The sequence below is a fragment of the Nelumbo lutea genome, chromosome 7 (genome assembly GCF_056320005.1).
Source record: "Nelumbo lutea isolate HS-2025 chromosome 7, American lotus-T2T, whole genome shotgun sequence".
Taxonomy (NCBI): domain Eukaryota; kingdom Viridiplantae; phylum Streptophyta; class Magnoliopsida; order Proteales; family Nelumbonaceae; genus Nelumbo; species Nelumbo lutea.
The window spans coordinates 36,972,745-36,985,430 of NC_142690.1; the positions used below are offsets into that span (position 1 = coordinate 36,972,745).

General features: G+C 40.9%; 1 protein-coding gene across 1 annotated transcript; it reads right to left on the reverse strand.

Annotated features, from left to right (window-relative positions):
* Window positions 1-8,335: 8,335 nt before the first annotated feature.
* On the reverse strand, window positions 8,336-11,291 carry LOC148846113 (Tetratricopeptide repeat (TPR)-like superfamily protein). Its single transcript, XM_088953404.1, has one exon. It carries the CDS (start codon window positions 11,167-11,169, stop codon window positions 8,470-8,472), a length of 2,700 nt encoding a protein of 899 aa, XP_088809530.1. The 5' UTR covers window positions 11,170-11,291; the 3' UTR covers window positions 8,336-8,469.
* Window positions 11,292-12,686: the final 1,395 nt, after the last annotated feature.

The following is a 12,686-nucleotide window of genomic DNA, read 5'->3' on the forward strand; positions in this document are numbered from 1 at the left end:
AGCCCCTCGATATCAAAATCTGGCATCACCAGCAAGAGTGTCTTCTTTGTGTCTTCAATCCCTTCGAGGTAGGATGCCGAAGCGTACTCCGCAAGTGCATCCAGATAGTCAGAGGACTTCTTGTATGCCTCCACCGCTTCGGTTGCTGCCTTCTTAGACTGCTACGTTGACGCCATGGCCTCAACAGCCTTCTTCTCTGCCTCAGCAGCCTGCCTCTCCACCTCAAAGACAATGCTCTCTAGACGAACTTTTTCCACCTATTCTAGGGAAAAGACCTTGCCATGCCTCCTTCAGATGTATTTCAAGGCACTCCCAAACTAACTACTCATCCAAGAACGCCTTCCTAAAGTTTTGGTATTTTTCCTCGGCGGTGGTAACTGTCTTCTGGAACTTTTCTCGTTGGGAGCATCTGGGATTACCTATAGCCCCTCGACGTCAAAATCTGGCATCACCGGCAGGAGTGTCTTCTTCGTGTCTTCAATCCCATCTAGGTAGGATGCCAAAGTGTACTCCTCAAGTGCATACAGATAGTCAGAGGACTTCTTGTATGCCTCCACCGCTTTGGTCACTGCCTTCTTAGACTGCTTTGTTGACGCCATGGCCTCGGCAGCCCGCCTCTCCGCTTCAAAGACAATGCTCTCCAGACGAACTTTTTCCACCTGTTCCATGGAAAAGACCTTGCCATGCCTCCTTTAGATGTATTTCAAAGCACTCCCGAACTAACTGGTCATCCAAGAACGCCTTTCTAAACTTCTGGTATTTTTCCTCGGCGACGACAACTGTCTTCTGGAACTTTTCTCTTTCCTTCTAGAGCTTCTCTTCAGTAGTCTTCTTCCCCTTCTCCAATTTGTCGAGGCGGGACATTGCCAGCCTCATCTGGTCCCCCAAACCAACGAAGTGCAGGCAGGCTTGCAGTAGAACCAGTTAGTGAACGGAAGAGGAGGAAGAGAAGGAAACACAAAAAACAAAAATGTATATATGTCTTACCTCGACTAGGTGGTACATGCCTTCATTGTAGATGACCTTGGGGTCACTTTGTAGCAAGTGGTAACGGTCCCTCGACATGATCGCCCCGCTCACTAGGGCTTGACTTACCACCTTGTCCAGGATGGAGTCCCCTTCTCGGAGCTGCCACTATGGATGAAAGATTTTATCGGCCCCCTTGGCTCTCTTAGGGATCTCCTCCTCCACCAATGGATTCACTTAGAATGTCCCCATCATGAGAAAATGAGCCACAGCAGCAGCCTCTTCGTCTCGAAGCGGAGGGGGACATCTTTCGATGACTACACAAGCCTCCCCCCACTCAGACCTGAACCTCCAGCCTTCGGGGCAGGAGACGTAAAAGAACTTGTCCTTCCAGCCATGGACGGACGAGGGGTTATGCACCGGCTTCCCTCTCTGGGGGTGGAAGTAATACATGTTGGCCTCGGAAGCGTGCTTCCTCGGTGCGATCATAGCGCAAAACACTTTCAACGTCAGCTCCACGCCTTGAAGCAGAGCCCACACAACATCGCTATGATGGTCCTAAGGGCATTGGGGACGAGTTGATTGATAGTGATATCGTACCACTCTAGTAACTCAGAAACTAAGGAACGGAGGGGAAACCTAAGGCCAGACTATAAAAAATGCTGGTAGACACAGATTTCCCCCTCGTTAGGGGTCCACAGCTGATCACCTACATCGGGTAGCCTAAGATCAAAGGACTGGGGTATGTGGAATCTCCTCGCCAGGGATTTGACCTGGCCCACATCCAAGGAGCTGTCAAACTCCAAGCATGGGACACCAACGTCAACCACCCTTCGGGTAGCACTCCCTCCCACCAGTCCAGCAGCGATCTATACAACATCTTCCTCCTCGGAGAGAGGAGACCCTTCAGGCTCCTTTGGCGACGCCGACGCGATGCTTTCATGGGGGGAGTTTTTGCCCCAGTGACAGCCCTCATCACCCCCCGAGGCTACCCTTTCTCTTAGTATGGCTACCTCCCGTCGAAGAGGGGCTATGGACAAAGAACCTAAGAAGGAGAGAAGGGAAGGGGTTTCAGGAGAGCTCCCTCCCTAGGTGTTCGGGAGTTCATGGCATTCTGGGCCAGAGTCTGAGAATGACATAGTGAATTACCAGACATTGAAGAAGGTGAAAATGGGGTGTCCCGAAGGATGGAGAACCTAGGAATGTCCTGAAGGATTGAGAGATAGGGAGCTGAGTTCACTCGATAACAAGGGCGCCTAAGGTCAAATGACAGGGAAAGTCACCACGAGGGACCCTATTTATAGGAAAATGGACAACCCTAATCTTGCTAGATCCAACGGCTGAGGCACCTCCGCTTCCACCATCCAACCATAATGTGCCACCCAGCACATGTCCTCAGAAGACGAAACAACGCCCAAGCAACGACTCAGATCACTACGGCTCCGACAGTTACGGGGACCCTCTGCTTCTATGAACTATCTATACCGCACCTCTTAGCACATGCCCTCGGAAGACGAAACAGCACTGGGTGAACCACAAGGCTCACCCATCGCAACCCATAGGGCAAACCGTGGGGCCTGCCCATCGCAACCCACCAGGCGAACCACTCAGCCCGGCAAACGTGCGCCTATCTGGGTGACTATCCTCCACACGATAGACCCCTGACGTGGTTTGACTGTACGTGATACGGACCATCCCTGCAAACTCAAGGCATCCATGCCACACGCATCTCCAAACTAATGAGAACGGAAGACGTATAAGAAGTTTACATCATTGCACCTACCTCGCTTCCTTAGCATTTACTCCTGGGGACCTAGTGCATCCAAGGACTACCATTGAGGCCTCATCTTACACCTCCTCCTACCTTACACCTCTTGTTTTGTAGTACATCGGATCTCCCAGAGCCTCATTATCAAGATGATGACTTGCAGTCCTCAGCTTCTACTGTACGCAGAAGGGAGCACCTCACCTTGGCTTCGGCTTACCCTCTTCAAAGTCCTCAAAGCCTTCGGCCTGCCTTCGGAACTTGGGAGTGAATTTACCACATTTCCCTCGGCCAATCCGAACACCAACAACACCTAACCTCTAACTCGATTATGGCACTGCACTAGGTGTTGGATTGGGTTGTCTTTGATATGCCAATCAGTGAGATCCTTAGAGAGGGTCAAAACCCGAGTATGTTGGGGCAGTCTGAGAATTCACCTGAGTGCATGATCATAGTGACAAAATCATCCCCTTTGTCGGACAAAGTGAATGGTCAGGGAATGCACTCTCTCTAATGGAAGCCTAAACTTATGGCAGTTGATTTCAAACTTATTGAAAATTGTTTTGCAAAATATATCTATATAGAGATATACATATATATTTTGATTTCACAAAATGTTTGCAAAAAGGTTTTAGTTCCCAAGATCCATGTGAGCAGAGAATGCAACACTGTACCTTGCAGCTGAGGGAGACATCCTCTCTTTTCGGACAGTGTTTATCACTATGGGCTGAGAGGTTAAGTGTGAGACCATTAGGGTTATACCTGATGAACTAATCTCACATAAGTCCATAGTCCTTGGGCCTTCATAAGGTAGTTGGACCCAATGACCATTTAGTGTAAATATTGGGTCTGCTAAGAGCCCATACTAATGGGCTCAAGGGTTCACTATCTTCAATAGTGAATTCGAATAGGCCTTGTAACAGAGGTTGGGTTGAACCCATATGGCTTTTGTGGAGACCAATGCTAGGGTCCCACACCATACAAAGAAAGCCAAACTAGCCAGCATTTGAAAGGGAAAGTGAGACATATGATTTAATGGGCCTAAAGCCCATTTTGAACTAGGCTTAAGTGTTTTAATTAAATGGGGCGAATTAGGTTTGTAATTTGATTAGGATCAGAAATAGGATAAGATATGTCTTACCCAACTAAGAGTCCAGGTCCAAATATCATATTTGGATCAAGAAACTCACTCCTAATTGGATTAGGAAGCTGATCCAAAGAAGGTTATAAATAAGGGGGCGAATTCCTCAGTTTACACATTCAACATTTTGTAGTTTTCTCCCTCAGCTCTTGCCACGCCTATCCAGTTCAATCTCCACTCTTGGATCTGATCAAGAATAGTTCTTGATATTGTCTCTTGCTAGAAGAAACAATCTGAAGTCATGCTCACACACACCCTATGTGATTCTTGCTGAAGAATTAGGGTTCTTGCTGATCTTGCCTCAACATAAGTTGTGTCATCTTCAGTGGAGGCGGGTTTTGGTGATCTCTTTGGGAGTGAACACCTACGTTGGAAGTTATTTACATTAATTCCGTATCAGGTATATCCATCTCCCTCTTTTGGTTTCAGATATAGTCTGATTTGTTTCAAAAGCGAACCTTAAAAAATGTAGTTTTTCTAAATTAGGGAATATGATTCCCAGATGGGAGAAAAAAAATTGAAATTTCGCCCAGCCACCCTACACGATTCGATCATCCTTGTTTCAAGAGCGAACCTTGAAAAATGCATTTTTTTCTAAATTAGGGAATACGATTCCCATATGGGAGAAAAAAAATTGAAATTTCACCCAACCACCCTGCATGGGTCAGTCATCCATATGTTGGATCTCCCATCCCTTCATTTCTAAGTGTAACCTTTCATCGTAAGCTAAGTTTTGTAGGTCTTAACCTTTCCATCAAGGCCTTGTAGCTATTGTAGATCTATTTTCAAGCAATTGCTTTTATCCTAATGGAGAGTCTACAAGAACCTAGAATCTATTGGTGTTCATTGAGTCCATCTTGGCTTTCATAGCATCTATCCACTTCAAGGTGTATATGTCTAACATAGCTTTCATACAAATCAAGAGTTCTTCCTCATTGTCCATGATTTCCATTAAGTAACTTTTTTAATTCAAACTAAAGTGAACAGAGGATCTAGAAACCCAAATAGATTTTCTAACTTGGGCATTGGCATTTAAAACTTGTGGAATGATGTCTCCCACTACTCCTAAGCCCTCTTCGTAAAAAAATACTTTTTTTTTTGTGATAATTGCTTAGGATGTATTCCTCTTCTAAGAAGTGGGCATGCAATTAACAAATACCTTTTGTTCATTTGCGTTATAGAAGAAGTACCCAATAGAGTCCTTAGGGTAATCTATAAATATGTAACAACTAGTTTTATTCCAATTTGTCTACACTTATCTTTTTTGACATGTATTAGATAACCCCATCCCTTAAAGTTTCTAACACTTAGTTTCTTGTTAGTCCAAAGCAAATATAGAATCTTAGGAATTGGCTTGGTTGAAACCCACTTTATTATTTAGATCACAACATCTAATGCATGTCCCCAAAAGAATATAGATAAATCTAAGTTAACAAAGAGTGATTGGACCATATCTAATAAAGTCCAATTTCTTCTCTCGAACACACCATTTAGTTGTGATATAATAGGAGAAAACAATTGTGATATATTCCCATAGATGAAAAATGGGGGAGAGGATAAATTGAAATCAGAGACAGTTAGAGACAATATAGGAGAAAGTGGGGGATAATTAGTTTCCTAATAAAAAGGAGAAAAAAAAGGGAGATAAGCCATGTTGAGGTGGCAACTCCATGGGCTTCTAAAAGGAATTTTGAACCCCTCTAGAATTGCTCCATTGGGTTAATGGAGCAAGGAGAGACCATCTAACGCGGCATATTCTACTTTAGTATATAAATATAGATTAGGGGCCCCAAAGTCAAAACTAGAACATATTTTGTCCATTCAATTGTCATGAAATATAAGTGGATATATCACCACGAAATCCATAAGAAACATAGGCTTGGCTTATGTACACTAGAACTTTAGAACCTTACACTTGACCATACTTTGTGTATATTTATGTTAAACTTTACAAGGTTCATATAGTTTTTTGATCACATTCAAGCCATGTCAACCAACTCCATAAAATGTAAAGAAGAGAAAAGAGAAAATTGGGTATATGGTCTCCGAACGAACTAAAAAAGCACACCTATGTATAATGTATTAAGCTGCACACACAACAACATTTAGTGGGAAATTAACCTATTTGATTAGTAGTAGATCTAATAACACTAGTTATTGAATCTCCTTTGTTTAATCTTTTATAATTTATTTGGCTATGTTAACAAAAAGAAGCGAAAAATAAAATTGGCCAAACTAGTTACTTGTTTGTTATGGGGATTTCTCAGGCCTATACTTGACTCTACCAATCACTACAATGGTCTTCCTCTAATTATAAATAAAGAAGTGAAATATAAAAAACAAGGTAGGCCAAACTAGCCCGTGAAATAATCATTTCCCTCTTCTTTTTTCTTCTCTGTAATTAAAAATAAGCTTATAAGCTTATAAAAGACTTATCCAAAGATACCAAAATGAGGACAGTCGTACCAATCCTCTTCACCAACAAAAGTCTTAGAATGTTGTGCAGTAACATGAGCTGCCTCATTACTCTCTCTTGTTATGTCTAAAAGTGAAAAACGGAAAATCTGAATGATTTTCAACCTGAAAGCTTTGTCTCTAAGAGACCACTATATGATTTATTTGTCCCTTGTAACAGCATTGATCACCAACCAAAAATCAGATACCAAAATGATAAGCTGAAACTGCCATACTATAGCCCACCAAAAAGCTCTTAAACAACCCACAAACAACTCGTCGAATATACTCTGCTTCAGCAAAAGAGGACCACATGCAGCTGAATGAAAACAACCAGAGTGAGTTCTTAGAGTATGACCATAAAACTCATTGATCATCCATTAACTCTCCCCCCCCCTATCCATTTGGTGGGAAAACGCAGGAATGAAAGTCTGAAATCTGAATGCCTTCTACCAACAAAAGTAAAATTAGTCATTGGAATCATTAGGCACAGTAGCATTAAAATACCAATCTGTTTTCCCAAGATAAGGCTGGGTCAACATTATTATTCTAAAAAAAATGCATATCCTGCCATATGAAATTAAAATAAAATGCAAATCAGGTCGGAACTTTCATCAGATCTCATGAGGACTCAACTATTTAAACATTCACTAAAATCCTCCACCCATGATCTATTTACACCATCAGAAACCCTTAAACTCCATTGAGAGCCAAAAAAAACAAGCTCTTATCAAGAACAAGTGATCATAGACACCATTGAATTAAGGCATAGAACACAAGAAGACTTAGAAGATATCCCTTTACTAGTAAAGACGTCAGTAGTGCCAACAAAACCCCTCATTATCATACATCAAAACGATTTAAATAATGGGAGAATTTTCTAGCACTAGGTATTCCTAATAAGATTAGAAACAGGTCCATGCAGATAGTTATATCCACAAGAACATTAAGTGATAGAAGTGTTTAACTATCAGCAACTCATTACTTTGTTTGGTTCAAATCAATTGATCTGCTTCAATGTTCTGAAAAATGTGAGATTTTAAAATTAAACAACTTGATCAGTAAAATGATCAGTAACAAACCTCTAATCCAATTTCCAAGACCTTGAACTGGTTTCCCGAACTTCTCTTTCAAACCAAACACAGTTTAAGTGTATTATATGAGAAGACAAATGAGGATCCATAGGAGCATGGAAACCCTTCCAATTGAATGTCCAAGGAAATTTCTAGATATTTAGATTAGATCCTACCTTTACTTTTCAACCAACAGAATTTATCATCTTCTCAATTGCCTTAACTAAAAATTTTCACATAAAGGATTCACTACATCTCACCTTGCTAGGAAAAGGGTATGTTCTTCAAGTATTGCTTCTAAGCACTCTACACCATAGATGATTAGGAGAAGAAAGAAAGTACCAAGCCAATTAGGACAGCAAAGCATAATTCCTCCCTGAAGCATTCTGAAACCAAGACCTCCAAATGTAAGCAAAGAGCATCCCAAGAAACCCATTCAAAGCCACCTCTGGAAGCATCCTGTGTCTCCACCAAAAAACCAGTTTTGATACTTTATCAACATCTAAAAAAGTTCTTTACATGGAAATTTAGCTATAGTGATAACAATGAATGGGGACAGAGTCCGAAACTGGTTTAATAGGAATCACTCTCCCTGCTTGAACATAAGGCCTTCCAACCACTCAACTTTTCTTTCTTCTGTCAAGAATATACATCCTCCAGACCACAATTATGTTTTAAAATAACCCCCAATAGAACCATTCAACACAATAGAAAAGCTAACATAAGAACTGCATTTTATGATGACACTAGTGATTATCAAACCCCAGAAGTCTCAAAATGGTCATAAGATAATCCAATTACAACCTATAAACCTTAGACATGTCAAGTTTTAGGGCCATAAAGCCCCTTACTACACTTTTTCCTAAAAGAAAGAAAGAAAAATCTCATCGCTAGTGTAATTAAGAGGAGGAAGAAGAAAGAAGAAAAGAAGACAAATGTTTGAAAGCTCCAAGGTGGGTCTTGCAGTACCCACTTGGGTATTTACATTAGGATCAAATAAAATGATATAACATGACAAATATACCCTTAGGTACATAAACAATACAAAACAGCCTTACAACATTCCCCCCTCAAATAGATGAGAATCTAACTTGATCATCCAAGTGTATTGTCTGTGGGTGCATTGGAAGGTAAGGTTGGGGAACATAGCCCTCTTTTCTCAGCTCTAGAAGCAGGATCTTTAACAATAAATAAATCTGAACAGATTGTGGATGGCTTCTATCCGCAGCCATAAACACATGTGTAATGCCTTTGATCTCAATCCAGCTATAACCTGGTAACTTTTGCACACCCCGTTCCTTCATCAAGCTTCTTACTTTAAGAACACACTCCCATTGACCAGCATCAGCATGAACATTTGACAACAATACATAATACCCAGAGTTTTGTGGATCCAACTCAAAGAGATGTTTTGAGGCCAGCTCAGCAAGTTCAACATTGCCATGGACACGACAAGCTCCAAGCAACGCTCCCCAGATACCTGCATCTGCATTGAATGGCATTCTTCTTATGATGTCCAATGCTTCAAGCAAACGACCGGCACGTCCAAACAAATCAACCATGCAAGCATAGTGCTCCACCCGTGCCATAATTCCATACCTCTCAGTCATGACACGGAAATAATGGAAACCTTCATCAACATTACCTACATGGTCACAAGCGGATATTATGGCAAGAAAAGTGACATGATCTGGCTGAATCCCTTCCTCCAACATTTTATGAAACAAATCAAGAGAGTCCTTAATATGACCATGGGTCCCATATGCAGCAATAATGCTATTCCATGAGACTTCATTCTTCACTTGCATCAAGTCAAATACATGACGTGCAAGCACCAAATTCCCACATTTAGCATACATATCTATGAGAGCACTCTCAGCAAAGAGATCAGAACTGAAGGTACCTTTCATCATGAATCCATGGATTTGTTTCCCACAATTAAGTGCTGGTAAATTTGCGCATGCTGAAAGAGCAGCTGATATGGAGACACAATCATACTGTACTCCTTCAAATCCCATTTGGCGGAAAAGGTCAATGGCCTCTTCTGGTTTGCCATTTTGCGAACAGTTTGCTATCATTGAGTTCCAACAAACAGTGTCTCTTTCTACCATTCTCCAAAAAATCCTATGACCGATTTCCAATCTCCCAGATTTTGCATACATATCAGTCAATGCACTAGCTACATAACATCTTCCCTCATGGCCATTCCTAAGAATGTTACCATGTAGCTCCTTCCCCAACTTTAGAGCCACTAAACCAGCACAAGATGGTAAAACACTTGCCAGTGTCACCGAATTTGGTTTCATTTTCATTTTAAGCAAACACCGGAAGATCCCCAGAGCATCACTGTTCATCCCATTAAGCACATAGCCTGAAATCATTGTTGTGCAAATAACAACATCTAAACTATTTGCCTGGTTAAAAACCTTTTCTGCCAAATCTACATCCCTACATTTAAAGTATACATCGATAAGTGAATTGTTTAGAAAAACATCTAGATGCACACCGTGTCTAATGATATAACCATGGATCTCCTTACACTGCTTCAGATTGGCTAAGTCAGAAACTGAAGGAAGAAAACTTGCCAAAGTGATAGAATCCGGTTTAAAACCAGAAGATAGCATCTTATTTAATAAGCCCCTAGCCTCATCCATAAATCCATTTTGGACATACCCAGCAATCATCCCATTCCAAGCCACCAAATCAATCTGCGGCATCAAATCAAACAACTTGTATGCATCTGATAAATGCCGGCATTTTGAATACAACGCCAACAAAGTGTTAGCAACTGAAGGATCTAATTCCAAACCACATCTGATGGCAAGTCCATGTAGCTGAGTACCACACTTAGCAATTGCTTTTGAGGCATAGATGGATAGAATACAAGCTAATGTCACTGAATTGGGTGTCATCTCAGTTCTCATTGTCCGAAATACTTCAATAGCTTTGTCAGCATCCCCATTTCTCACATACCCATTAAGCATCACATTCCATAAAACACTATCTTTCTGAGGCATTATATCAAACAAACGCTTCGCATCGTCTATTGAATTGTTCTCAGTATACATCTTAATCAACGAACTACTTATAAAGATATCCATCTCAAAACCCATCAAACGAATGGTCTTGTGGATCCATTTACCCAAATTAAAAGCTGATAAACCACAACAAGCCTTAATTACGTATAGAAGCGTATATTTATCAGGGCAAACTCCATACGCCAACAACTTGAAGTAATATAACAACGCAAACTCCAACGAACCCATCATGGTAAATCCTCTTATCATCCAATTCCATGGCAATGGGTACCGCCAATCTAACCGGAAAAACATATTTTGTGCATCTATCAAACTTTTACAAAGAACATACATAGCTAAAATCTTTGTTTCCAAAAAATCACTTTCACTCAATCCATTTACAACGACCTGAGCATGAACCTGGCGCCCTTGTCGGAGAGTTGAAGGATGGGAACACAACTGCGCGAGTGATGCAAACCTGTCGGCCAAAATCCCATCAAAATCTATCAAATTATGGGCTGATTTTACCACGTTTTGGTAACTAACATGCATTGATCTTAACCCAAATGCAGCGATGCACGGCAGACATTTATATATTGAAAATAGATATTTATCCTTCATACTGCAGATAAACAGAGCATCTCGTGGTCGAAGAAATTCGAATATTACGCTGAGATGATTTAACGGAGGGAACTTATATAGGGCAATAAAACCTCTCCCATCGTGAGTTGACTTTCTGTCATATTCCGTCATGTAATTGATACTTTCTTTTCAAAATTTCCGATAATACCCTTTCGGCCTTTTAATTGTTTTCATAGTGATTTTTGGGAGAAAGTCTCCCTACTCGGACTTAATGACGCTCTTCATCTCTCTATTTGGTGGGAAAGATGTCGGAAAAAGGCTAAAGGTCCGACTACGTCCTCAGCTCTGAACGCCAGAAGAAACATGGCTTTCGCTCTTCTAGAGCAGGATTGCAATGTATCCATCGTCTCCTGAAGTGCAGGATTGCAGCTAATGGAAGAGTAGGGGTAACAATCTTAGAGTATCTTATTGCAGAAGTCTTGGAACTGGAATTGGCAGGCAATGCCAACAAGGATCTAAAGGTTAGACGTATTACATCAAGGCATCTGCAGCTTGCAAGTTAAGGGGGTGAAAAACTTGATATACTGATCAAAGGAACTATAGCTAATGGAGGTGTGATTCCTCATATCCACAAGTCCCTGATCAACACATCCTCCAAAGACTATACATTTGCAGATTGGCTGAACTTCTTTTCTGTTGTTGAGGCTTTTCAATCCTGGGAACCATTCACGACTGACCCCCCCCCCATGTATAAGTGTAATACGAGCTGTACCTCCCAATCAGAAATAAACACGTCAACCATCCTTTGTACACAGGCTCAAAACTTACAATCACAATAGCTCCATACATCAACTACGACACCACCTTTTCAACCTCGTCCAATGATCAGAATTAGACTATGTGATCTGCAGCTCCAGCTGATGATTCAAAAGTTTTATAAACAGATTAGAAACAAGATCAGTTGACAGAGTAGCAAAGGAGGAAGAGGACGAGGAGGCAACGAGGGATTTCCGACAGCGATCTTGGTGGAGGAAACTTGTTCCTAGCTCCTTGAGGCAAAGATTCCAGCATCACTGACCCAAAATCAATAGCCCTCTTTAGCTCCTTCAAACTCTCTGCATCTCTCCAATACATCCTGGGTAACTATAAATAAGAAGAAAAACAGAGCCGACGGAGGGTAACAATGGCCACCCATTTCCTTTTTCTATGAATATCTGTAATTTTGTATCTCATCTCACTACAGTTTTATTTATGGGGTATGAGATTTGCTTATGAAGATGACTTCTTGCCTAATAAACCTCGAGGTGGTATATGGCCTTGGGAACTAACTCTCTCAGAGAAGGATATTGAGTTGCCACAGTTCCAAGCAAACACATTGGAACTGAATTAAGTACTTTATTAAATAGTATGTTTTTGTTCCCGTATATTGATTATAATATATTTTTTTTTTCATAAAACCCACTAAAACATGTTATTTTTATGTATAAATAGCCCATATTTATGTCTTATATTTAGTGATGCTGATGTTTATTTATAAGTTATTAATGTATTTATAGCATTTCCACGTGTTTCCTTGCGTATCTTAATTTTCGTCCATATCCATGCATATCGATATGTCTCTTAAATTTATCTTTCTGATACGCATAACGTTTCTGATACTTTGAACCTTGAAATTTATGCATTGCATC

Bases quoted from the DNA above. Each gene is read 5' to 3' on its own strand.
- LOC148846113 (XM_088953404.1), bottom strand. From the start codon at position 11,169: ATGACGGAATATGACAGAAAGTCAACTCACGATGGGAGAGGTTTTATT.